Below are 25,911 nucleotides of genomic sequence, written 5' to 3' on the forward strand. Positions count from 1 at the left end.
GTTGGAATAATTATCTTTATTTGATTGATTGTCCTCTGTTACAGACCATGCTGGCACTATGAAGAAGGTAAGACTGTGTTTTGTCCAATAGTAGCCTACCACAGTTCCTGGTTATTGCACATGTGTATATGTTAGGTGTTTTTTTGGGGGGGGTGGTTGGAGATATTGTTTTGTAGGTATACACTAGAAATTGTTCCAGTTCTTATATCTTGTGTTCCTCTAGAATAAGAGGTCAGAACAGAGGTCTTCCCAGCATACTAATCTAGGTAAGACTTTTACACTACAAATACAAAAAGAAAAATAGTTAAAGGGATACACCACTTTTTTGGAAGTTTAGCTCATTTGCCACATCCCCCCACATAACCAAGATACACCATGCCTTACCGGCACTGTCCGCTCAGTTCACAGTGAGCTACAGTCGTGAAGTTAGTAATTATTGCCATAGAATGGAGGCTAATGGTACAGCTGTTAAAAATCTGCCAAAACACACATCTCACTGCGCCAAAATACATGTTGTGCTTTGGGTACTCACCACACAATGAAATGTTAATCCAAAATGCACATAATCTGTCTTTTTGGAAGGAAAAGAGGTCGGCGGCCATGTTTGGAAAGTAGTGCCGGCTACCTCTTTTCCTTCCAAAAAGACCAAATGTCACTCCTGTTGTTATGTCACACGCCCATTTATAAAATGCCACCTTTTCCTCCGTATTTATACCCTGGGGGCCTGTGTGTGTGTGTGTGTGTGTGTGTGTGGGGGGTCTTTGTCTTTTTGGAGTGTTTTCACTGTAATCATGAGCCCAAAATGTCAATTCAGATTTTTTTTTAACCTGCACCATGCTCTTTAAAGCATATTGCCCAGCCATAGTTGTAGCACACTTCTCCCAGACAAGCTTCTCTCCTAAACATAATAAATGGAACATTAGATGGAAAGAAAGTACCCTCACTGCTGGTTGTATCTTCTGGTTAAAGTGGCCTCACTGCTGGTTGTATCTTCTGGTTAAAGTGACCTCACTGCTGGTTGTATCTTCTGGTTAAAGTAGCCTGACTGCTGGTTGTATCTTCTGGTTAAAGTAGCCTGACTGCTGGTTGTATCTTCTGGTTAAAGTAGCCTGACTGCTGGTTGTATCTTCTGGTTAAAGTAGCCTGACTGCTGGTTGTATCTTCTGGTTAAAGTGGCCTGACTGCTGGTTGTATCTTCTGGTTAAAGTAGCCTGACTGCTGGTTGTATCTTCTGGTTAAAGTGCCCTCACTGCTGGTTGTATCTTCTGGTTAAAGTAGCCTGACTGCTGGTTGTATCTTCTGGTTAAAGTGACCTCACTGCTGGTTGTATCTTCTGGTTAAAGTAGCCTGACTGCTGGTTGTATCTTCTGGTTAAAGTACCCTCACTGCTGGTTGTATCTTCTGGTTAAAGTGGCCTCACTGCTGGTTGTATCTTCTGGTTAAAGTGACCTCACTGCTGGTTGTATCTTCTGGTTAAAGTAGCCTGACTGCTGGTTGTATCTTCTGGTTAAAGTAGCCCGACTGCTGGTTGTATCTTCTGGTTAAAGTAGCCTGACTGCTGGTTGTATCTTCTGGTTAAAGTGGCCTGACTGCTGGTTGTATCTTCTGGTTAAAGTAGCCTGACTGCTGGTTGTATCTTCTGGTTAAAGTGCCCTCACTGCTGGTTGTATCTTCTGGTTAAAGTAGCCTGACTGCTGGTTGTATCTTCTGGTTAAAGTGACCTCACTGCTGGTTGTATCTTCTGGTTAAAGTAGCCTGACTGCTGGTTGTATCTTCTGGTTAAAGTACCCTCACTGCTGGTTGTATCTTCTGGTTAAAGTGACCTCACTGCTGGTTGTATCTTCTGGTTAAAGTAGCCTGACTGCTGGTTGTATCTTCTGGTTAAAGTAGCCTGACTGCTGGTTGTATCTTCTGGTTAAAGTAGCCTGACTGCTGGTTGTATCTTCTGGTTAAAGTGGCCTGACTGCTGGTTGTATCTTCTGGTTAAAGTAGCCTGACTGCTGGTTGTATCTTCTGGTTAAAGTGCCCTCACTGCTGGTTGTATCTTCTGGTTAAAGTAGCCTGACTGCTGGTTGTATCTTCTGGTTAAAGTGACCTCACTGCTGGTTGTATCTTCTGGTTAAAGTAGCCTGACTGCTGGTTGTATCTTCTGGTTAAAGTACCCTCACTGCTGGTTGTATCTTCTGGTTAAAGTGGCCTCACTGCTGGTTGTATCTTCTGGTTAAAGTGACCTCACTGCTGGTTGTATCTTCTGGTTAAAGTAGCCTGACTGCTGGTTGTATCTTCTGGTTAAAGTAGCCTGACTGCTGGTTGTATCTTCTGGTTAAAGTAGCCTGACTGCTGGTTGTATCTTCTGGTTAAAGTAGCCTGACTGCTGGTTGTATCTTCTGGTTAAAGTGGCCTGACTGCTGGTTGTATCTTCTGGTTAAAGTAGCCTGACTGCTGGTTGTATCTTCTGGTTAAAGTGCCCTCACTGCTGGTTGTATCTTCTGGTTAAAGTAGCCTGACTGCTGGTTGTATCTTCTGGTTAAAGTAGCCTGACTGCTGGTTGTATCTTCTGGTTAAAGTGGCCTGACTGCTGGTTGTATCTTCTGGTTAAAGTAGCCTGACTGCTGGTTGTATCTTCTGGTTAAAGTGCCCTCACTGCTGGTTGTATCTTCTGGTTAAAGTAGCCTGACTGCTGGTTGTATCTTCTGGTTAAAGTAGCCTGACTGCTGGTTGTATCTTCTGGTTAAAGTGGCCTGACTGCTGGTTGTATCTTCTGGTTAAAGTGGCCTGACTGCTGGTTGTATCTTCTGGTTAAAGTAGCCTGACTGCTGGTTGTATCTTCTGGTTAAAGTAGCCTGACTGCTGGTTGTATCTTCTGGTTAAAGTAGCCTGACTGCTGGTTGTATCTTCTGGTTAAAGTAGCCTGACTGCTGGTTGTATCTTCTGGTTAAAGTAGTCTGACTGCTGGTTGTATCTTCTGGTTAAATTGGCCTCACTGCTGGTTGTATCTTCTGGTTAAATTGGCCTGACTGCTGGTTGTATCTTCTGGTTGAAGTGGCCTCACTGCTGGTTGTATCTTCTGGTTAAAGTCCCTGTTTCTCATTCAGCTCTTCCTAAGATGGAGGTGTGCCAGGAGTATTACGGCTTGCCCCCGCCACCCGTGGCTTTCGGCCAACCGCTTCACCTCTCCAAGGGTGACATCATCGAGCTGACTCGCGCCGAGGCCGACCTGCCGTGGTGGGAGGTAAATCACACGCACGCACAAACACACACACACACACACACACACACACACTGAGCACATACACATACAGTAGGTGACATTACATTGTGTTTTGACAGCATTTCCTGTAAGGTGTAGGCGTGAGAGGCTCTTGTCTGTTTCAGTCTCTTACTCTTGTTTTGTAATTTCCTGTCTACCTCTATCTCTCTATCTCTATCTCCCTCTCTCACTTCCTCTCTCACTCCCATCCTGCTGCACTCTCTGCAGGCGACTGTATGCTTCAATGAATTGAAGAAAAATCTATCTTAAAATCTTGAATTCATTCATAAAAGTACCATCTGTATTCTATTTAGACATGGTACTTTTATGATCTTCAATTAGTATTTTTAAACACAAACAACTCTCTACCGAGGCTAAGATCCAGAGAAGTGAGGCTATAATCTTTCATTTTTAATCTTCAAGTGACCGCCTGCATCCACTACACTCACAATGGACGTGAGACTGAATTGATGAACTCAATTAATGTTTGTTTAAGTTCTAACAAGTCAAAGGAGCTATATTCATAATAGTGTTTGGACAGTTCTGAACCAAAATAATGTACCCACTACCCATTCTTACCCTGTGCCATAAAATCTCTCGTTGATTTTGAATGGAACAGATCCAGAAAGCATCACTTGAGTCTTGGTTTTCTTCTAGCTTTGGGAAGACTAGCACACAAATCCATGTCCACAAATCCAGATTGAACTGCCTAAGAACATGTGGGATCTCTCTTACCTGACGCTACCAGGCGAGGGCGGTATTGTGCTCTTGTGAAAACAATACCGCCCCCATCTGGCAGCATCAGGTTAGCATCTCTCTGTTTTACCATAGACCAGACCAGCACATCTGGGTAATTTGCAAAACATGAAGGCCACGCCCCTTTTTAGGGGACAACACAAGCCACTCGCGTTGACTTCAATGTAAAATAGCAGTACAAAAAAAAGAGAAAAATATATAATATAGAAAAATAACAGAATTCATTTAATTTATAAATAATGACCCAAAGACACCATGACATGACAATATATTTCAACTCGGCCGGCCATAGAATGCGCAAGATACATCGACATGAGGTACTTGCCTTATATGAACGCTGTATCCAGTTTCCGCCAGGTTACATGAATCGTCCACTAGGTCTTTTACTATGGTGGGCTCCCCGGCTTCCCCTAAAAAGGGGCGGCGCAGTTCTGGTCTATGGAATTTGTTTTTAAAGATGTTCATCATTGTAGATACATCATTGTAGAACAGCTTCTGGTCATTAATTTGTATGATGTGGTTTTTGTGGCTATGACTGCTGGGTCCACTCAGGGTAGTTGTGTGATGTGTTACTTCGTGGGTCACTCAGGGCAGGAACGTGACAGCTGGTCATATGGGATGGTTCCCCTGCAACAAAGTTCAGCCCTACGTCTCTGTGAGTACACTCCACCCAGCACCCCCCAATGTCTACCTCGCAAACACAGTCACTGAGCTGGCTACAGTTCAACTCCCCCTTCTCTTACCTCTTAATCCTATTTTATTGGTTTATTCTTTTACTCTTTTATTCTTTTATCTAATCTGCTGCCGATCTTATTTTATTTTTACTTTTATGATTTTTATGATTTTTATGGTATTATGGTTTTACTGCTTATTTTATTCTTCCCTTATTAATGGGTTTGGATGATTTAAACACACTATGCAATAGGGCATGTGCAATCTTTGCAATAGTGCAATCTTGTGCCTAGCTGGCACTCTTCCTGTGTTTTAGTGCAATGCTGTGACTGTGACCGTGTTTGTTTTGTTACTGTGTCTGTTACACCCATGTTGGTACAAGCACTTTTGGCCCAAGACAAATTTCCCTCCTGGGACAATAACGTTTATCTCATCTCATCTCTCATCTCAAAGAGGGGGATGCAATCAAATAATAATAATAATAATAATAATAATAACAAATTGTTATTATTATCCAACCATAATCTTCCACTCCATTTTGATATTTCAGCCTACTGATATTCAGTCTGTTACATGTTTTAACATCTCACCTCTCTGTGATTTCACGTTCCCCAGAGGCCAACCCCCGATCTGTCTGGCCTCCACTGGTGAGTGACCAGCAATGACTAGTTTTCTATCACTACTTCACTAAACCACAGTGACCAGCAATGACTAGTTTTCTATCGCTACTTCACTAAACCACAGTTAATCTCATCTGTTGTTATGTTGTCTCTGTAATAAATATCAACATCACAAACTGGGATAGACATTAACGTACTTACCCTCACAAAACCTCAATCAGATACTAAAAAGCATTGTTGTTTAAAGCATTTTAAAGCATCTTTTATATATCGTCCTTGCATTGCTGGGGGGGGAGTACCACTATATACTGTAGTGCTTCTTCTCCACCACACCACACTCACACCGCTGCCATGTAAGCTCACAGTGATGCCATGGTAACCTCTGAAGTGTAACTTTTTCTGAGCGAGAGAGAAAAAAGTCTGTTACTATGGCCGAAATAAAAGCGTCCCCTTCCTCCTGTGTAACATGTTGTATGCAGGTATATTATACCAAAACCACCTAAAATTAAAAATGGTTAAGCACTGTAAAAGGATTAGTATGACTTTCCATCAAGGTAAAAATGGCAGATCTACATGTGAGAAATATTTGTGTTGTCCTCAAGCAAATGTTAAGCTTCTGATTCTCATTGTGCTTCAAGGTTTGCAGGGACCATGGACCGCACCGCTGCCAAAAACCTGCTATTGTCGCGGTCTGATGGGACCTTCCTAGTCCGACAGAAAGACGGTGGAGAGTACGCCATCAGCATCAAGTGAGCCGCCACCTACTCATCAGTCTTACTCGTATTATGACCTAATCACAGAGCGTTTGTGGACTTGTGTTGTTTCTCTCTGTCGTCCGAATCCAACTCTCTGCTCTTGCAGGTTTAACATGGACATCAGACACATTAAGATCACCTCTACTCAGGGTCTTTACCGCATCAACGAGAAGAAAGCATTCAAGGGTTTGGTCGTAAGTCCTTAAAATCTGACTAGACGTAATATTCTATGATTCTACTCTATTCCCCTTCATTATTAGCCTGCTAAACACAATGTGACATTACATTCTGTTCACGCTACGTATCCGTTTGGACTTCCAGCTGCCCACAGCCATTACAGTGGGCGGGAGTGCTTGCCTTGACAGACAACTCCTTCAGCCAATCAGCAGCACCAAATCCAATGTGTCTGAAACCATTTGTTTTGTGCTGCTGCTGACCTCAGCCTAGGTCTCCCTTGAAAATGGTGTTTTTAACCACAGTGGGACTTCCTGTCCTGTTCTTGCTGTAACTGCTCTTCCTCCCCTCGTCCTGCTCCTCTGCCTCCGTTAGGAGCTGATTGAGTTTTACCAGCGGAACTCATTGAAGGAGTACTTCAAGGATGTGGACACCACTCTGCAGACTCCTTATAAACAACCGGAGCAAGGCAGCACACCCAACAACACACCTTCGCCAGGTAGACATCCCTCTCGCCACACACACACACAGACGTACACACTGCTCCAGGGTCTGGCTCAATTCATGAATTGACTCATATATTCCAGTTCTGCTGAGAAATTGGAATTTGAGAGAGAAAAGAAACCAAATTGCATTTAATTGGGTTCTTTGTGTGTTTTCCTTATCACATATCTGAGTAATATTACACATTATAAATACTGAACATCATAATGTGGTAGTTCAGGTCATATTTCACGCATAACATGTAGCCAATTGTAATACATACATTACATTATGATTGAATGTATTTGATTTGTTCAACTGTCTTTTATTTAATTCATAATGTATGCTGGGTGCAATTCCAATTTTCAACTCACTCTAGCCCCATCCCTGCTCAGCTGATCTGCGTTGTAATACGTATGCCGTTTGACAGGGGGCAGCATGCGGACATTTGGTGTAGCGAGGGCCAGGTATGACTTCTCAGCCAGGGACCGGACAGAGCTGTCACTGCGGGAGGGAGACACCATCAAGATCCTCACCAAGAGAGGCCACAACGGCTGGTGGAAAGGAGAGGTGTACGGCCGGGTGAGGAATCTGCACACGCACTATAGGGGTGCTCCGATCCGGCTAAGCCACGATCCGATCTGATTCGGATTCCTGGGGTCACGATCCGATTCCAGAATCGATTCTCGATTCCAACGATTCTCGATTCCAGAATCTAGAATCGATTCTCAATTATGTAGTTTTATATTGCAATAACACACAAAGGTAAATCTAAGACAAAAAATGACAAATGTATTAATGCTGAACTTCAAATTCAACTTTTGAAGTATTACAGTCAGGGCCTAAATTCATTTTGCAAACTAGGGGGGAATTCCCCCCTTGTGTTCTTCAGATAAGATGGATTTATAGGCTGGGGGGGATCTGTAGACTTTGAGAAGGATTTATAGATTTTGGGGGGAATACATTAACCAGAGTTCTTAAGTGCAAGAGGTGGTGGCACCGTGGCAGTACAGTACACAAATGACATGAACATTTGGACACTTATTCAGCCAGTATCTTGCATGTTGCCTTCAGGTGCACTGTAAAAAAAAAGAAATTACAATACAAAGAAGAATCGATTCTTGGGAGTTTGGAATCGATCCAGGAATCGTGGCATTAAGAATCGCAATCCTTTCAGAATCGATTTTTTTGGAGCACCCCGAACACGCACACACACACTCCGATTGTCTGACTGACACACACTTTGCTCCTGTGTCTCAAGGTGGGGCTCTTTCCTGCCAACTATGTGGACGAGGACTCCTCTGAATACTGCTGAGCTGGCTCAAGAGGAGCCGTGTATGTGCATGTGTACATGTGGTGTACATGTGACACGTTTCCACCATCTGCATATACTGTACCATGAGTGTGGCTGTGTGTATGTTGTGATCTGATGGCTGTTTAGTGCTGTGTGAATAAAACTAATTTGTTCTCAATTAAACTTTTTTTTACTCTCAAGTCGAGAATGTCTGGTTATTTGTATTTACAGCTAACTTCACAGGCTATTTTTGAGAGCTGTGATCAGGTTCACAGTTAAAAGGGGGACACAACTCAATTTAAGAATTCGTGCTCTAGCATACTCAAATCATTTTTGCCAGACCCAGGGGGTCGGCCTACAGGAGGCTTTGTCTGTGTCCCTCTTTTCCTCCCCAGCCATTCAGGAACGCTTCAGATTTCAACCACCAGGGGCAACAGAGCAGGTCTGGACTTGCTACCATTTGAACCAGCAGTGAATGGTGACACTAACAAACATTGAATTACCTTTAATTCAACTGGTTTAAACATGTACCGTGTAACTGTACAGGATCTGTACTTGTTGTAATTGTGGTGCCTAGTTTGGTTCATTATTGGCCATTAGATCATATTAGATCATACTTATTTATTTATGGAATAGTTAAAAGAAAGACATGTCTAAATGTGGTCATTAACTACAGTATATTAGAGGGCAATAGAGGGCCCACAACACCTGAAGGTAATTTGTATAAATATCACCTACAGCCAACTGATTAATGAGATGGCAATCAATAGTATGACAGCAATTGATCATATTTACACAACCATAAACCCACAACACACTTGTAACATTCATGAGTTGAAAATGTTTTAGCCACTCAAATTGCATTGGGAAGCTGCGTTGGGCAGGTCAGGCGAGCAAGTAAAATCAATGAGGGTCTAATCAACAAGGGACAGGTGAATGTAATCAGACCATGCTGTATTCCCATTTAATTCCAACAAAATGTTAATACGGCCTAAAATGATTTATACTAGGAATTTGTTCCTTCTGGGTCTGGCAGAACCAGGTCTCCTGGTCTTGTTTCCAAGGCTACTGTAGAAACCACAGAACTGAAACTCAACACAAATGAGTGATTATTGCAGGTGCTCCGTAGTGCATAGAGATAGATTTTGTGTGCATCCACAGGTCAGTGATTATTGAAATAACTATATCAATCACTGTCCTAGGCTACCGGAATAACATGTAGGAAATATAATGTGGCACTCCGTCTCAAGCAAAATGGTGGTAACATTAGCATGAACTTATTCAAATAAATCCTGCATAACAAGAAGTACTCTTTTTTTTCCGAATAACTTGAAAAGATTGTAGGATGGCCAATAAAGACAGGCACTCAGACTTGTAGGTACATAAATATTCTCTTTAGTTCCAAAACAATATCAAAAGAAAAAAAACTCCAAAGAACATCAAAATGTCTTAAACACCTTATCTTCCGGCTAAAAGATAACAGCCAAAACTATCGGAGACTTTTATTTGTGAGCGTGTGTGTGTCTTCTGTTCTGGAGATACTGAGACTTTTATTTGTGAGCGTGTGTGCGTCTTCTGTTCTGGAGATATCATGGGACCATGATCCTTCCTGCTTACTTCTTGCGATGTCCGATCATGGCTGATTTGCACCATAGTCTCCATTTAAGTTTGCGTGTGTGTGTCAAGGAGGGGGGTTGACTTGTGGTCCTCTTCTGGTCTACTGGTAGTACAGCTCAAGGTTCATGCCATCATGGATTTCATCTAGAGATTGTGGTTAAGTACAAAAATTTGGATTGGAAAAGTTTTGTTGCACTATCAATATCGATCTTGTGAATTTATTAATGTGTCCGTGTCGATGTCGTGAATTTATTCCTGTGCGGTTTTCTTCTGCAGCACTTCCAAGACATATTCAGCCTCACCATGGTACATGTAAACCAACAAGTATATTGATTACTGTCTGTGCAATAAAAAAACAAAATACTTTAACTCATTTTGTCAAGAAGTTGGAAGTACACTGACCGTGACTAATGCCATTGAAATTGGGCTTAGACAGAGGTAAACAAGTGTGAGATCTGAAAAATGTTTAATTTAGTGGCTTGATCAAATATGTTTGCGATATAGTATATGCACTGCAGGCACCCTTCCTTCACCGTATGTTCATTATTGAAACTTAAAATTATATGATTCTTAGCCTTTGTTCACACCATATGCCAAAGCCACGCTGAAGCTGAGTGTCACGCTAAACCAGTCACACAAGAAGCACTCTTTTCCTCAGCGCCTTGCCCCGTCCACAACTTGCATTGACTTCATACCTGGCAGCTCGGGTTCAGCGTGCTCCACGCTTGGAAAATAGAACAGAATCCTGAACTATCACTTCAGGGCAGGTTCAGCGTGCCGTACGGCTGGTGTGAACGGTCGCGCCTGTTAACAAGGACGCTGAAATTAAACTGCATGGCTTCAGCGTGGTGGCTTTAGCGTATGGTGTGAACTAGCCCCATACCGTTTAAGTAAGCACACCTCTGTGGGACTATAAACAGTGTGACAAGTAGGCTACTATTCAGTAAACATTTAAACAATATAGGGATGGTGGATCAAAAACAGTTCAGAATGTCAAATCATTAAGATGGATTGCTTGTTTAAAGGATACAGTCACCCAGGGACACGTGGTCCTTGAATATGGTGTACCTAGGAAGACAAGCAGAGCAAGAGGTTTAATGTCAAGCTGGTCAAAGAAAACTGCCACACACAACAACCACTGTGGTCAGACAGGGCACATGGGCCAAAGGAGCAAATTACCATTTCTTCAAAACGATCTTGTCCCACCGGGTTCCTGTCTGGGCAGCAATGAGTTTCTTCAGATCTCCGATTGTGTCCTCGGAGCTGAAGCATGGAGGTTAAGGAGGGACCAGTGTGACATGCTGTATTCTATTTAAGTTTAAAGTTATGTTTTCAGTGCTGCGAAATAATTTGAGAAATACAATGAATGGAACAGAAATGAATTATGAATGCGCGCAGACGCCTGCGCACGTCTGGCGTCTGGTAATACACACATTTGGTAGGGTTGCCTGGCATTACCATCTCTAGGCTACAGCTTTAATAAAGGATACTTGCACTTGACCCGGACTTTCTTGCCCAGGCGATCGTTGCAAACCACCTCGATCATCTTTACTGGCTGTCTAGAAACAAGAGAAGAAGAGAGACAGCTAACCTAGCTGTGTAACGTACAACCACGCAACAGTCAACTACTAGTGTAGTGTGTGCCACACAGGCGAATGATTTAAGGCGAATGATTTTAGAGTAAAATCATTCGCCTAGGATTAATAACAGATAAATCACTCAAAGACTATCTAACGTTACTGTTACGCTAAACAGACCACCGCAGAGCAACACCAGTTTAAATCCACCAGGCTAACCTTACCTAGCTATGGTTGACAGCTAGATAGCAATGATAGACCCTACACAGCAAACACGTCAATCAAAGGGCACATGCACACATCTAGAACATCCTACAACAGCTACGATAACGGAATGCAAAATGTGATTACTACCTGAAATTAAATGTACTTTGCTCTTGTTTCTGGAATGGCCCCGTGTGTCTCGCGCGAGTCGCGACGCTTACCGTAAACTGTTTTAGTTTAGGTTCTAGACCAATTGAATGAACACATACGTGATTGACAGTACACTTCCGCCTATGGCTGGATAGAACATCCGCCAAAGGCGGGCATAATTCTGAAAACAAGCCGTACCGTAAAATACTCTGTTGGTGTATCGATAGGTGTCGTAATTTGTTTAGCTGCACAAAATCAGGCTATCACTCGGTAGCTGCATTGAAATTAAATTAGGCAAAACTGTTGCAGAAAAAAGATGGCAGACGACGAGAAGTTACCGTCAGGATGGGAGAAACGAATGAGCCGCAGTTCAGGTAGCGAAAGAGAAGCTAAAATGCTAGCTAGCTTAAATGGCAATAAGGAATTTAGCCTGAGCTTACTAGCGTTAGCTAACATGCCAACATCGTGGTTTACTGTATTTAACGCTAAAACAACAGTTGCAACCATTTGCAGTCTATGATTGCGACTTAATGTTTAATAAAGACTTACTGGAATTAGTGATGGGTAACCAGATGTTATGTGTGTTTTCCTAGACGTGTTTCGTTGTAAGGTTTCTTGTCCTATGTCATGGCCCATTCAAGCTTGCTACTGAAGGGCCCATGCATGACGTCATGCTGCTCCAAGGCTTTTGAATCTGGGCAAGCCCCACACAAAAAGCCATAGATTATAATGACCTTAATCGTTATTGGTCATCCTTGTTGATCATTCCATTACATTGTCTCTCTTGGCTTATCCCTAAAGAACATTTCAAATGCCTCTGCCTCCCTCTCTGTGCCCTTCCAGGCAGAGTATATTACTTCAACCACATCACCAATGCCAGCCAGTGGGAACGTCCGGTGGGAGATGGTCGTGGAGAGCCAGAGAAGGTATGTACATTTCTCTACTACTGTTAAGTACTGATTCAAATTGTAGGGTGTTTGCCAATTATCCATTTTGATCTTCTTTCTTTGATTCATTAAGGTGCGCTGCTCTCACCTCCTGGTGAAACACAGTCAGTCACGACGTCCATCTTCCTGGCGAGAAGAAAATATCACACGCACTAAAGATCAGGCCCTGGAACTCATTCAGAGTAAGTGTTGTGTTAAGTGACTGAGTGATTGTGTGATTAACTGTGCATTACGTTTTTTAATGTGCTCTACTCTGTGTGTTTATGTGTAGAGTATATAGAGCAGATCAAGTCCGGAGAGGAGGAGTTTGAGGCTCTGGCTTCTCAGTTCAGTGACTGCAGCTCTGCCAGGAACGGTGGAGACCTGGGACTGTTCGGCAAAGGTGCACACTCAACATTCAACACACCATGGCATGACATACAGGGTTCAGAATTATATCTTTTCGGAACATCTTTGAGTATGCATTAAACATTTCAGACATTATGCGTGTAATCTGCTGGTTGGCCTTTACCGTGAGGAAATAAAGAATCTATATTAGGATAAAATTTTCCCAACCTGAACATTGCATTGGTTAAATTGACTTTTAAAGCAATCTTAAAACAAGAAAGGTAGAATTGACTGGAGCACACGAAATCACTGGCAAACAAATTTAATAAGGTACAAAAACTATACAAAACTCCCTTTGTGGAGGGGCTGTAGCACAAGAGATTCCTTCTACAATCTTAAAACAAGTTGTATTAAACCATGTCTGGTGCATGGAGAGGAAGTATTATTATTATTATTATTATTATTATTAGAGGAAGCATTAGTATTGGATGAAAAATACTGCCTCCGATTGATCCATTGATCGTCAATGCTTCTCCAAATGTTGCCGCCATCCAGTGAGTAAGAAAATATATTAATACAATGTCATGCAAAACTCCAAGTGGTTTTCTATACTGTACATATAGGGCCCTATTCTCCCACAGGCCTTCGGCGCTAAAACGGGCCTTAAACGCAAAAAAACGTGCCTTGCGCCTGTTTTGGGACGATATCAATATGGCTTTACGCTGCCAAATGCGCTTTAGGCCGAATGGGCGTGGCGCAGTCCCAGAATGGGCCAAAGTGGGCGTGTCGGCGCTAAATACCGGCGTACTGCTATCTTCCGACCTGCCGTTAATTTAGCGCCTTGCGCCTTTGAAAAGCAGGCCTATTCAGTGGGCCAGTCCCTCCCCTCTCTCCTCTGTCACCCTTCTCTGTGTCACTCTCTCCCTCTCTCCTACTGACAGGAGCAGGCATTGGTGTGCGTTTACCAGTTTATTGTGAAATAAATCCTTCCGCGTTGAGTTACTGTCACAAGCCTGTGTGACAACGCGTCCAGCCTGGGTAAAACAACTCCGTCCGTACCGCTTTGAGGCTGCAGGCAGTCTGACAGGCACAATACGACTGTCTCTCTCTGACTGCCTGTGAATGCCCCAGCATGCAATTGGGTACTCAATTTCGCTACTAAATAGCAACCAAATGAGGCGAAATAGATATAAAAGGTCGATCTAAAATAATGTGTAATGGTAACACAGCCTGCAATTGTAGAACATTTCAATATTGGACCAAATAAATCATCGAAATTAAAACACCACCCTAAGTGAAACATATATGTCCTCCTGGGCCTATATATATCCTTTGTCGATTTAACGTCATTTAGATAAGTCTCAGCGGATGTGCTATACTGTGATGTCCGCTCCTATAACTTGGCCCAACTTCACATTTAGTTTTACAATAAAAACACATTTATGCAATGACTTTACATAATGTACGGTATATTTATGTGCATCATTCTACCTGCAGCAGGGGAGAGAAAACGATATCGTTCTGAACAAACTTTCACCAATATAAAATTAATCTCATCATATAGGGATAGGCTATATTTTTGTAGCTGATGCCTTTAGAACATTATTTTCACTTTGATCTTGCTATAGTGTAGCGTATTTACATGCTTGCAGTATTGAAACTGCAGTTAGATTGGTTTGAGAAGCATAATAATATGGAATAATAGCCTATAATGCAGACAGACAGACTGGATGAAGGGAGGAGGGGGGGGGCAGAGCGTTTGGCTTTCGTCTGGTTTTGCGGGATCACTGGAATTGGAGCTAAAAAGGCAAGCGTGCATTTCGTTTATTGCAGTTATCCAATGAGCATGACGGTGCATAATTTTACGCTTAAAAGGCGTGGTTGTAATGGTTGAGGCTGCGTCTAGCGCCAGCACGACGATATCAAGTGCGCTTGTCCACGCCCACTGATTTGAGCTGCGCCAGGCGTTCGGCCTAGAAACAGCGCCGATGCAACGATAGGGACCATAGGCTTTTATATCAGGCAAAGATTGTTTGAATTGTTTTTTAATTTTAATCCCAAATTTGTCAAATTCACATCACATGATATAGAGCTGGCTGTACAACTGTCATTTTGCAATGCACAGACCAGTAGACCAGCAGGTTTGCACACAAACCAAATGTGGAAGTTAACACTAACGTGACACTTGTTGATCAGAAATGTGTAAAACTGTCCAACACTCAGAGACAGAAACAGAAAGTGAAGATAAGGAAAGTGCGGAGATTGGCATTTTCCTTCTGTTCACCACTGTATTTAATCAGACTCACTGCTCTCAATGTAGTTAAATGTACAATATGTAATTTTCTGACGCTAGGGAACTAAAAAACAAAAACAAAAGACGGAGTTTGATGACGTGAATTATCGTGGGATCATGGGAGTTGTTGTCTTCATCACATTGCCATTTTGTTTTTAGGTTAGGGTTCCTTTAAGGCTGCAACTAACAATTATTTTCATCATCGATTAATCTGTTGTTTATTTTCTCGGCTTATCGATTAGTCGTTTGGTTTATAAAATGTCACAAAATGGTGAAAAATTTAACTTTTCCCCCAAAGCCGAAGATGACATCCTCAAATGTCTTCTTTTGTCGTGACCAACAGTCCACAACCCAAAAATAATCATCAGTGTACTGTCATAGAAGACTAAAGAGACCAGAAAATATTCACATTTAAGAAGCTTTTATGTTTTATTTTTTATATAGTCTAACAATTAATCGATTATAACAAATAGTTGCGAATGACACGGTCCCGTGTCCTTGGATATAATTACGTATTTCTCTGGGTTTCAACATTGTTCGAAACATTTGGGATAAAGTAAGTACACAACAACAAAGTATATAACACGTCTACTCGTTTTTAGATATTTTAATGCATAAATGTTACATATTGTGGCTTAAGGAAAAGTAATCCATAATCCATGACGGACCGTGATATATTGAAATTAAGTTACAATGCATTTAGACAGGTACACACAGGTCACAGGCTGATTCTCTTTAATGTATGCTGTTTATTGTTGTTTTAATATACCGGTATTTAAAAAAAAAAGTCATGCATATTTCAGCTTTAAAGGTTTACTATGCAACTCTTTCATTATTATAATTTGTATCCTTATAGAAAGGTTTCCCCTCAAAACATACATTTTCATGCACACAATACTGTGGCAGTGTGTTTATGTGGTCACACGCAGCCCTATCACACCTACCTTCAAACCATGGAGATATTACCTCCAAACAGCTGTTTGGAGTGTTCTACAAAGGTGCTGCACTTCTTTGTTTAGTCCGCGCTGACCCACTGTGCTGAGCTGATCCCTCTCAGAACATATCGGCGATGCCATTGGCTGGGCTGTTGCCATGTGAGCAATGTTATTGGCTGGGCCCCCACGTGTGTGCTCTACAATGCCCCCACAAAGGCGAACAAATGTAAACTGCACCAAAATCAGGCAGGGGGCAGCATCTGTCCATAAACACACTGCCGTGTCTGTGTGTGTGTGTGTGTGTGTGTGTGTGTGTGTGTGTGTAAATTGATGTATTTGAGTAGAAACTTTTCTATAAGGATTTTAAAAAAATCATAATGAAAGAGTTGCATAGTATACCTTTAACACATCTGTGTGCATGTTGCAGGTCAGATGCAGAAGCCTTTTGAGGATGCCTCTTTTGCGCTCAAAGTGGGAGACATGAGTGGTCCTGTTTTCACCGACTCTGGAGTGCATATCATCCTTCGCACTGGATGAAGAGAAGAGGCAACACATCTCTCTCTCTCTCTCTCTCTCTCTCTCTCTCTCATACATACATACATACAGTACATGCACATAGTCCAACCCACCCAGTCCTATGATTTATTTTAACAATATACACCAACCAATAGACCAAGCTTATACGCTGCGTCACATTCTTTTAAGTGGGATCATTTTCTTCCAAGTACCAGTGGATATGTATGAGTAATTTCATTAGACTCTGAACTTTGGAGAATATTACAGATTGTTCCTATATGACCTCAGAGTTGTTTTTTTAAACCATGGCAGTGCTTATTCATTCATATACAAAAGTGAGAGTGCCTGTGACCCTATGGAAGTGGCTGCCGCATTTTGGAAAGCGTTTCACACGATGCAGGATCACAAGATGAGTGAGTACGAGAATGCGTGTGTGTGTGTGTGTGTATGTGTGTGTGTGTGTGTGCGCGCGCGCGCGCAAGTGCTTGTGTTTTGGTTTGTATGCATGTCTTCAAAAGGACCATTTACGTTTAGATCCCTCTACCCTTTTTCCAACGCGTCTACTGCATGTGTGCCAAAGCTTTTCCTCCATCTGTATTGTTCTTTTGAAAGCTGCTTCATCAGAACTGTATGCATATGGAGAGAACACCAATATTTCCAACATTGTGATTTGACTGTTTTGTCCCCATAACATGCTCAAATTGAACAGTGCACAAGTCTAGAAGCAAAGAATCGTTGGTTTTCCCTCCACTAGGAAAAGCACTGCGGTACACAGCACTGTTTATAGCTGCTTTGTCTTAATAATCAAATCCCACAGCTTTTAAAACTGTCAAGGTTCAAGCAGAAATGTGTCATTTGGGCTGTAACTGACAAAAGCCACCATGTAAGAATTGTTCTTCCATCATTAAAAAAGTCTCTTGTTTTGTAAGCCTCGTCTCGCTCAATTCCTCTTTTTGTGAGTCATTCTTCATTATTGGAACTCATTAATAAATGTTTAAAGAATATTACCCCACACCTTTGTGCATGCGTGAGAGAGAGGAAAGGCTTTCTTTTGCATTCCTGTTTAATTGTGTCTGTAGCTCCCACACTACGTCCGAAAGATGGACTGGTCGTGGAAACAAACTTTCAGGTAAAAACTGGATAAATTGTGTCACAAAAATAACCAATGATTAAAGGAACACTCTGCCCATTTTCAACCAGCTTTGTATCATTAGAACATCAGTAGTATATCAGAAAACTAAACTGTTTTGAAGTCTGTCATTTAATTTGACAGTTATTGAGTGTTACCAGTGACCGCACTGGTACCACACTAACTCAAATTAATAACTCATTAACTCAAATCAACTCTCAATAACTGTCAAACTAGATGAATGATGAATAGTTTGACAGTTATTGAGAGTTGATTTGAGTTAATGAGTTTTAATTTGAGTTAGTGTGGACCAGTGATGTCACTGGTCCACACTTTAACACTCAATAACTGTCAAATTAAATGAGACTTCAAAACAGTTTACAGTTTTCTGATATACTACTGATGTTCTAATGATACAAAGCTGGTTGAAAATGGGCGGAGTGTTCCTTTAATTCACCCAGCATGTTTTGATCTATGTAATCGCACAGTGAGAGAGTGTGTGTGTGTGTGTGTGTTTTCACACAATTCCGAGTGTCACTTTGTGCCCCACATTTAACTTGCAACCGAGTACAGAAGGAAAACCTTTAAGTGTGTGGTGTTACATGGATCCCCCTCGGTTTCCATACAAGGAGTGGTGATTGGTTGAGTTTAGGCATGATGAGTGACAATTGGTTGGGGTTAAGGTTAATAATATCAAGGTCAATCAATCGGAGGCTAGTCTTGCAGTGCCAGCCATAGATATCTACGACCTCCGTCGCTGGAAGCTTGATGACGTTAACGGGTCCGACTACGTGAGACTAATCGGAGGCAGAGTAGGGCAGGTCTTGTATGGAAAAAGAGTGGGATCCATAATAACGCGTCGGTGAGCACTGAGCAGCATAGCTGTAATCTTCCCACCCTGCATATTGTTAAAGTTGTTGAAAAGTTCACTCCAAAAGTGTGTTTATTTCTGAAATTGAAAGTGGAAGATCAGTAGAAGAAGAGGACATTTCTTTGTCAGGATGCTTTATTTACTGGAGTAATGGAGTAACCGAATGACATTTGACACAGTAGCAACGTAAGTGCACATGACTGATATAAGAATATCACAGGAATACACCGCTGTAGTTCAGTCTTTTCTGACTTTACAAGAGACATTTGTTTCTGGTATCTCAGTTGCATTCTGCAATTTCCCCTGTTCTACTCACCTGTTCCTCATCTCCTTATTGAGAGAACAAGAGAAATGTGCTAGAATAATGTGCTCATGTCATGAGCTACGTAGGTATGCCATCTACTCCTGCTTTTCCTGAGCAGCTACAGAGGCAGACACTGGTCTTATCTTCATGGCTACGGTCTTGAGGGAGTAGTTCGGCCCTTTCCAGTGATACCACTCTACACTGACATAGGTAAATCCGATGCCAGCAGGTGCATACATGCCGTTGGGGTTTCCGAGGTGGCAGTTGTTGAACCAGAATCCACTGAGATAGCGTTGAGCACAGCTGATACTGCTAAGATCCTGGTCTTTGTCATATGTGCTGAACTTCATGTTGTTGTGATATGACAAACTGTCCCCTGGGAAGGCAAAGGATGATATCATCATCATCATCACTTTATTGTCAGACACAAGGTCCATTAAAAAACACACAATACATATAAAACGGGTAACAACACAATAAGAGCACTTATAATTGAGCTCAACTGAACTACAGACTTATGACTTCCAATTAAATCCAGGGGTTTTCCAACCACACATATAAATAAATAAATATGTTACTGTACAGTCATAGTGTTTTGGAAATTGACTTACTCGTTTAAAAAACATTTGTTCAGTTATGGTGCTTTTATTTTAGTCTGACAGCAGTTTAAAAAAAACTGCCTCTGGGGACCCATATCTTCAATGAAGAAAACTACACAGGCTACTGTGTTTTATCTAATGTGTCGTTAGTTCTCTAACCTAATTGTCTACAGGTTTCCTCTAGCTTTGAGAAGGCTTAACAAAAACCATTTGAAATCCATTTTTCCTGGATAATTTGGTTCCCGTTTTGATATTGCTGAGGCCCACCTTTGAATCCCACTCCAGACTTTGAAAAAGACTGAACAACTAACTATAAGCAAAACTTTACACCCAAAATTCAATAAATACATTAATTAAAAATAAAACCTATTTTCTATATTGTTTGAAGAACACTGACTCGGATACCTTGACCCTTAACCTAGAACACAAGTTCCACGTTGCTCACCTGCCCCTCCATCAATGTAGCTGCCCAGGCGGAGCTGGTAGCCGTAGCTCTCAGGATCGACTGAGAAGGAGGAGTACTGAGCGTAGACCTTCCCCCCCTCCCAGTCCTCCAAGTCCACCCGCAGCTCGTTCTCCTGCCTCATCGTCAGCAGGAACATGTTATCCAGTCCTGACAAGACATACAAGAGAGAGGTCTGTTTCATTTGACCTCACCTACAGGCCCTATCCATCCTCTGTTATTTCTCCACATTATTAACCTTCCCCATCTGTAAACTTGTAAACCCCTCTTAACATCTCTCAAATTAGTTATCTAAACTCTCACTATTTGCTTCAACCCGCCCCTTTGCAAATGAAGATGAAAAGGTTAAATGTTTCACTAAAATGCCGCACACAGATTTGAATGCAATTTCTTGGTGTCACTATTTCGGATGATCTTAGCTGGCACTCAAATACCAAAGCGATTGTTAAAAAGTCTCAGCAACGTCTTTTTTTCTTAAGAAGACTTAAGGAGTTCACCCACAACAGCCAGATCCTTGTTAACTTTTACTGCTGTATTGAGAGCATTCTCACTAGTTCCTTCACTGTATGGTTTGGTAATCTTACTGTTAAGGCGCGAAAATCCTTAAATAGAGTAGTGCGCCTTGCCCGCAAGACAACTGGTGCCAACCTGCCGGCTCTAGAAGAGCTCTATAGCACTAGACTTCTGTCCCGGGCCTCCAGTATTATCAGGGACCCTGCAGGTCACCCGGCCGCCAATCTTTTTGAATTACTCCCTCTGGGTAGACGCTACCGCTCCATTAAGTGCTCCACCACTCGCTTTGCGAGAAGCTTCTACCCGAGTGCTGTGCGTAGTTTGAACGATCACAAATCTAAATCACTGATTTGTCTAGACCACCTAGACACCTAGACCTTTTTTCTGTTGTTTTCTTTTGTATAAGATGTCTTATACTGGTTTCTCATGCAATTTGATCCTTGCTTAGGCACTTTACTACTGTGCACTTGATGTCTGTCTGTGCACTTTATTCCTGCACTTTAAAAGTGAGCTGGATGACTCGGGCCTTTATCCACAGATGTACCTGTCTCATTTTATTGTTTTATTCTCTTATTTTACCTTACTTACTTTTTAAACTTTTTTATTGTTTGTCTTTTTATATGCTCTTTTATGTTGTCATGACTTGTCAATATGTGTCTATGTTTTAAGCTCTTGCACCCCAATTCCAATGTAGTTTTTAATGCAAATGGTAAATAAACTGACTCTGACTCTCTGACTCTTCACCCTAATTAACTCACCCAGCCAATACTCCCCAGCCACATTCCCAAATCCATTCTTATAGTCCGCCCAGGATCTGTAGAAGTTTTCAGTCCCATCCATCCTCCTCTGGATCACCTGAGGGAGGAGAGAGAGCAAGATAATGTGAGACAGAGAGAGAGAAGGAAGAGAGGTGCTAAGTTTACTTCAATTAGATACAATACAATACAATACAATGACAATCTCACTCAAGTCAATTAGCATGATTCATATTATTAATTCTAGGAGATGTCTTTTTATTACTTTTATGTTAATGATAAAAGTGAGAGTGATAATTAATGTGAGAGATCTGATGTCACGACTTGCTATATGAAACTTTACAAGGTGTAAATGAAGCACATCTATGTTGGGCTTTATTCATGTTTATGATGATGATCTATGAAGTGTACTGACAGTCCACCTCCCTCCATCGGTGTCCATGTCACAGTAGGCATGCAGGGGGGTGGTGGGACCACCGGGGAAGATGGTGTACACCCCACTGGGACTGGTGTTGTCACGGCGATAGACGTCATCGCAGTCGAGAGGCAAGTAGAACTTGGATTGGGCCAAGGCCACTGCAACCAGTAGAGGTAAGAATAATATTACCTGGACGAGAGAGAGGGGGGGGGGGGGGGGGGGAGAGATTAATAATACCTACAAGGCCCTCCACAGTAATTATTGGTTAGAAATGAGCCAATAATGTATATTAGCATTAGGCCAGATTAACACCCCCAGGGGCCCCTGGGCACTAAAGCTCCCAGGGCCCCCCCTACACCCCCCTCCCCCCCACCCAAAGAAATGTCCAAGTAAAATCCTGATTCTAAATATAACTGAATTGCTTTGTTTGACCAAGCAAATCTATTTTTTTTTATAAGCATTTTACAAAATGTCTATGGAAAAATGAATGTCCGACCAGTCACCACTTGCCCACAGGCATCCAATGACACTCAATCATGAGGCTTAATCTTCTTGGAAACAATTTTTAATTTGTCCTGATTGGTTTTAGATTTGTGTCATAGTTCTGTGGAGCCTGACATACTGGGGGCCTTCATACTGAGGGCCCCTGGGCACCTGCCCAGGTTGCCCATATGGTAGATCCAGCCTTGATTAGCAACCAAATAAGTGCTACAGTCTTTGCTATTGTGAACCAAAGTAAAATAATTCGAGTTTAGCTAAATAGGCCTACAGTATTACAATTATTGTAGCAGCCTTGTGTCAGCGGTGGAGCTCTTACCTGCATCATGTAGAGAGGTTTCAGGTACTGCAGAGTTAATCAGACTTTGTTTTATAGACTGTGCCAAGTCAGGCGATCAAGACAAATCCAGTCACGGTGGGAAATACACACCTGTTTGTGGGAGGAGACTTCGGGGAAGAAGGTTTTGGAAAGTTGGAACCTGCCAACTTGGTTGGCGAGTGTGTGAACAGCGATAGGGATGGTGCGAGTCAGCGAAACCTCTCCCCTCCTCTCATCACTGTACCAGAGTAAGTAGCTGCTTGACCCTAGCCTGCTAACCCTAACCCTCCTCTCATCACTGTACCAGAGTAAGTAGCTGCTTGACCCTTGACCTGCTAACCCTAACCCAGTTACATTATGAATGGTTCATCTAGGACAGGGAGAGGAAATCAAACCCAAACCCTTCACCCAGGCTCTGCTGATCGATGAACCCAAGAAAAGATCAAGAGAAAGGTTGATTTTCTTTCACTCTCCTATCTCTCACTTTCTCTTGCTACATCAATCTCTCTCTCTTGGGCCTGTGGTGTTGAGGAGAGGACGAGACAGTGATGAAGAGGTTCAGAGAGAGAAAGAGGTGATAGTGTAATAACCACTGGTTGTCTGCCAGGTTTTGTTTCTGCTGACACCTGATCACCTGGAAGTGATGTCACTCGGGCAGATGTGTGTGTTGAATGCATTTGCAATTGTTTAACTGTGATGTCACTCGATGTCACTTTATTATTATTTTCAGATTTTCCCCATTTTCTCCCCAATTGTACTTGGCCAATTTCCCCCCTCTGCCGATCTGGGGAGAGCCGTAGACATGATACACATCTGATACATGTGCAGTTGCCACTTCTTTTCACCCGACGGCGGGGAGCTTCACCGACAGGAGGACATAGCACTACTAGCACGTGGGAAGATCACGCTATTCCCACCAGTCCCCTTCCACCCCGAACATGCGTCCCGACCAACCAGAGGAGGTGTGTTATGCCCAGCCTAGGGGAAACCAAACATAACAAAAACAAAGGCAAAGTCGGCCCTGGACCACGTGCGGTGTGTAGCAACCGCGGGGGCAGGCATCCCTGGGTTGTGGCTAGATGGGGTACAGCCACGGATGGATTGACGTTAAATGGTGGCAATTGTTATTCCATGTAATTTGTGTTACATCCTGTATACTGTAGTGTCATGATGAAAGCAAAGATCCAAGAAGGTGAGATAAAGGATAGGCTACATCCCCCCAATATTGAAGTAGCCTCTGTGTGTGTGTGTGTGTGTGTGTGTGTGTGTGTGTGTGTGTGTGTGTCTGTGTGTGTGTGTGTGTGTGTGTGTGTGTGTGTGTGTGTGTGTGTGTGTGTGTGTGTGTGCGTGCGTGCGCGCGCAGTGCGTGTGCGTGTGTATATGTGTATTCCCTACAATGATGCCTACCCAAAAAGTAATGTATTACACATTACACATGAAACAAAGGTTTAGAAGTAAACCCTAGTTTATAGATATTAGCATAGCCGTTCTAGGGGCGCATTGGATAGTGTCCCTCGCGTCAGCAAATAGACTGAAGATTTTTCATACTTGGTGTTGTCATCTAGTCAGTCTCGCTGAGTAAAGAATTTGGGAGGAGATCGTTGTGCCGCCTTATATGCCACAGATGCGGCCCCACGAAGTGGCGTGGTGGAAGGGGGCTGGTTGGTGACACCAAGTATGAAAAATCTTCAGTCTATTCACTGACGCGAGGGATACTATCCAATACACCCCTAAAAGGGCGGAGCTAATACAAAATAAACCTAGTATATGCCAGGCTAATGATATTGATGTAGCACTGGGACAGAATGTAGGTAAACTATGGATGGATAAATCCAGGAGGCGGTAATGCAACCAACAGAAAGAATGCCAACTGCCATAAAACACCACAGAAGAAGAAGAACGGTATTTTGAATTGGGGTATACCATACATATACCAACATGCTTACATGTAGATTGCACCAAAGACAGGTTACCCAGACCTATAAAACAATGTACAGATATTTTCCCTTTTGCCCCCCTCCCTCTCTCTGTCTCTCTGTGTGTCTCTCTCTCTCTCTCTCTCTCTCTCTCTCTCTCTCACACACACACACACACACACACACACACACACACACACACACACACACACACACACACACACACACACACACACACACACACACACACACACACACACACACACACACACACACAGCCATCTGTTCTCTACCCCTCCTCCTTTCCCTCTGGCCACAGTGTGATGACCTCGAGAGCCATTTATTAACATGGATTAGATGTCAGCAGAAACAAAACCTGTCAGACAGCCAGTGGTTATACACCTCTATCACTCCCTCTCTTTCTCTCTCTGAACCTCTTTATCACTGTCTCGTCCTCTCCTCAACACCACAGGCCCAAGAGAGAGAGAGAGATTGAGGTACCAAGAGAAAGTGAGAGATAGGAGAGTGAAAGAAAATCAACCTTTCTCTTGACCTTTTCTTGGGTTCATCGATCAGCAGAGCCTGGGTGAAGCCTTGGGTTTGATTTCCTCTCCCTGTCCTAGATGAACCATTCATAATGTAACTGGGTTAGGCTTAGCAGGCTAGGGTCAAGCAGCTACTTACTCTGGTACAGTGATGAGAGGAGGGGAGAGGTTTCGCTGACTCGCACCATCCCTATCGCTGTTCACACACTCGCCAACCAAGTTGGCAGGTTCCAACTTTCCAAAACCTTCTTCCCCGAAGTCTCCTCCCACAAACAGGTGTTTATTTCCCACCGTGACTGGATTTGTCTTGATCACCTGGGACAGTCTATAAAACAGCTCCACTGCTGACACAAGGCTGGTACAATAATTGAATACTGTATTTAACTAAACTCAAATGATTTTACTTTGGTTCACAATGGCAAACACTGTAGGATTTATTTGGTTGCTAAGATACATTATTGGTTAATTTCTAATAATTACTGTGGAGGGCCTTGTAGGTATTATTAATCTCTCTCTCTCTCCCCCTCTGTCTCCTCCAGATAATATTATTCTTACATCTACTGGTTGCAGTGGCCTTGGCCCAATCCAAGTTCTACTTGCCTCTCGACTGCGATGAGATCTATCGCCGTGACAACACCAGTCCCAGTGGGGTGTACACCATCGTCCCCGGGGGTCCCACCACCCCCCTGCATGCCTAGTGTGACATGGACACCGATGGAGGGAGGTGGACTGTCAGTACACTTCATAGATCGCCATAAACATGAATAAAGCCCAACATAGATGTGCTTCATTTACACCTTTATTATCACTGTCACACTTTTATCATTAACATAATTAATAGTAAAAAGATATCACCTAGAATGGATTGTTAAGTAATCTGAATCATGCTAATTTACTTGAGTGAGATTGTTATTGTATTGTATTGTATTGTACTGTATCTAATTGAAGTAAACTTAGCACCTCTCTCCTCCTCTCTCTCCCCCTGTCTCACACTATCTCTCTCTCTCCTCC

At 42.5% G+C, this 25,911-nt stretch overlaps 4 protein-coding genes across 8 annotated transcripts in view; 2 read left to right on the top strand and 2 right to left on the bottom strand.

Annotated features, from left to right (window-relative positions):
- vav1 (vav guanine nucleotide exchange factor 1) overlaps positions 1–8,202 on the top strand; it is a 31,767-nt gene extending 23,565 nt beyond the window's left edge. For 2 of the 3 annotated variants that reach the window (XM_083656222.1, XM_083656223.1), the window contains exons 20-29: positions 45–67; positions 224–266; positions 3,096–3,232; positions 4,596–4,661; positions 5,294–5,325; positions 5,937–6,047; positions 6,160–6,247; positions 6,603–6,726; positions 7,141–7,292; positions 7,972–8,202. In XM_083656222.1, the coding sequence (XP_083512348.1) occupies positions 45–67; positions 224–266; positions 3,096–3,232; positions 4,596–4,661; positions 5,294–5,325; positions 5,937–6,047; positions 6,160–6,247; positions 6,603–6,726; positions 7,141–7,292; positions 7,972–8,025 (830 nt within the window). In that variant the 3' untranslated portion in view covers positions 8,026–8,202. The remainder of the gene's footprint in view (positions 1–44; positions 68–223; positions 267–3,095; positions 3,233–4,595; positions 4,662–5,293; positions 5,326–5,936; positions 6,048–6,159; positions 6,248–6,602; positions 6,727–7,140; positions 7,293–7,971) is intronic. The other variant, XM_083656224.1, reaches the window with a different exon arrangement.
- A 1,180-nt stretch (positions 8,203–9,382) lies between these two features.
- ubl5 (ubiquitin like 5) lies at positions 9,383–12,186 on the bottom strand. 3 transcript variants are annotated; one of them, XM_083656234.1, is made up of 5 exons: positions 12,102–12,186; positions 11,112–11,180; positions 10,801–10,884; positions 10,652–10,689; positions 9,383–9,765 (listed from the first exon to the last, which is right to left on the bottom strand). In XM_083656234.1, exons 2-5 carry the CDS (start codon positions 11,165–11,167, stop codon positions 9,722–9,724), a joined length of 222 nt encoding a protein of 73 aa, XP_083512360.1. In that variant the 5' UTR covers positions 11,168–11,180; positions 12,102–12,186; the 3' UTR covers positions 9,383–9,721. The 3 variants fall into 3 exon arrangements, with proteins under 3 accessions (XP_083512360.1, XP_083512359.1, XP_083512361.1); XM_083656233.1 differs by lacking the exon at positions 12,102–12,186 and adding an exon at positions 11,553–11,617; XM_083656235.1 differs by lacking the exon at positions 12,102–12,186 and adding an exon at positions 11,423–11,492.
- Positions 11,775–17,492, top strand: pin1 (peptidylprolyl cis/trans isomerase, NIMA-interacting 1). The gene is made up of 5 exons (XM_083656232.1): positions 11,775–11,926; positions 12,396–12,478; positions 12,573–12,681; positions 12,771–12,881; positions 16,482–17,492. Exons 1-5 carry the CDS (start codon positions 11,869–11,871, stop codon positions 16,589–16,591), a joined length of 471 nt encoding a protein of 156 aa, XP_083512358.1. The 5' UTR covers positions 11,775–11,868; the 3' UTR covers positions 16,592–17,492.
- Positions 17,493–18,969: 1,477 nt separating this feature from the next.
- Positions 18,970–22,293, bottom strand: LOC310793514 (microfibril-associated glycoprotein 4-like; the record flags this gene model as incomplete). The annotated part of the gene is made up of 5 exons (XM_083655313.1): positions 18,970–19,250; positions 19,919–20,086; positions 21,208–21,304; positions 21,620–21,780; positions 22,245–22,293. 5 exons carry the CDS (start codon positions 22,291–22,293, stop codon positions 18,970–18,972), a joined length of 756 nt encoding a protein of 251 aa, XP_083511439.1.
- Between the last annotated feature and the right edge of the window lie 3,618 nt (positions 22,294–25,911).

Source organism: Poromitra crassiceps (genome assembly GCF_964638095.1).
Source record: "Poromitra crassiceps genome assembly, chromosome: 19".
Taxonomy (NCBI): Eukaryota; Metazoa; Chordata; class Actinopteri; order Beryciformes; family Melamphaidae; genus Poromitra; species Poromitra crassiceps.

Bases quoted from the DNA above. Each gene is read 5' to 3' on its own strand.
- ubl5 (XM_083656234.1), bottom strand. From the start codon at position 11,167: ATGATCGAGGTGGTTTGCAACGATCGCCTGGGCAAGAAAGTCCGGGTC. The intron at 10,885-11,111 runs GTATCCTTTATT...TCCATGCTTCAG, and splicing joins AAAGTCCGGGTCAAGTGCAA to CTCCGAGGACACAATCGGAG. The intron at 9,766-10,651 runs GTATCCTTTAAA...CACAATCTCTAG, and splicing joins CCACGTGTCCCTGGGTGACT to ATGAAATCCATGATGGCATG.
- pin1 (XM_083656232.1), top strand. From the start codon at position 11,869: ATGGCAGACGACGAGAAGTTACCGTCAGGATGGGAGAAACGAATGAGC. The intron at 12,479-12,572 runs GTATGTACATTT...TGATTCATTAAG, and splicing joins GTCGTGGAGAGCCAGAGAAG to GTGCGCTGCTCTCACCTCCT. The intron at 12,682-12,770 runs GTAAGTGTTGTG...GTTTATGTGTAG, and splicing joins GGCCCTGGAACTCATTCAGA to AGTATATAGAGCAGATCAAG.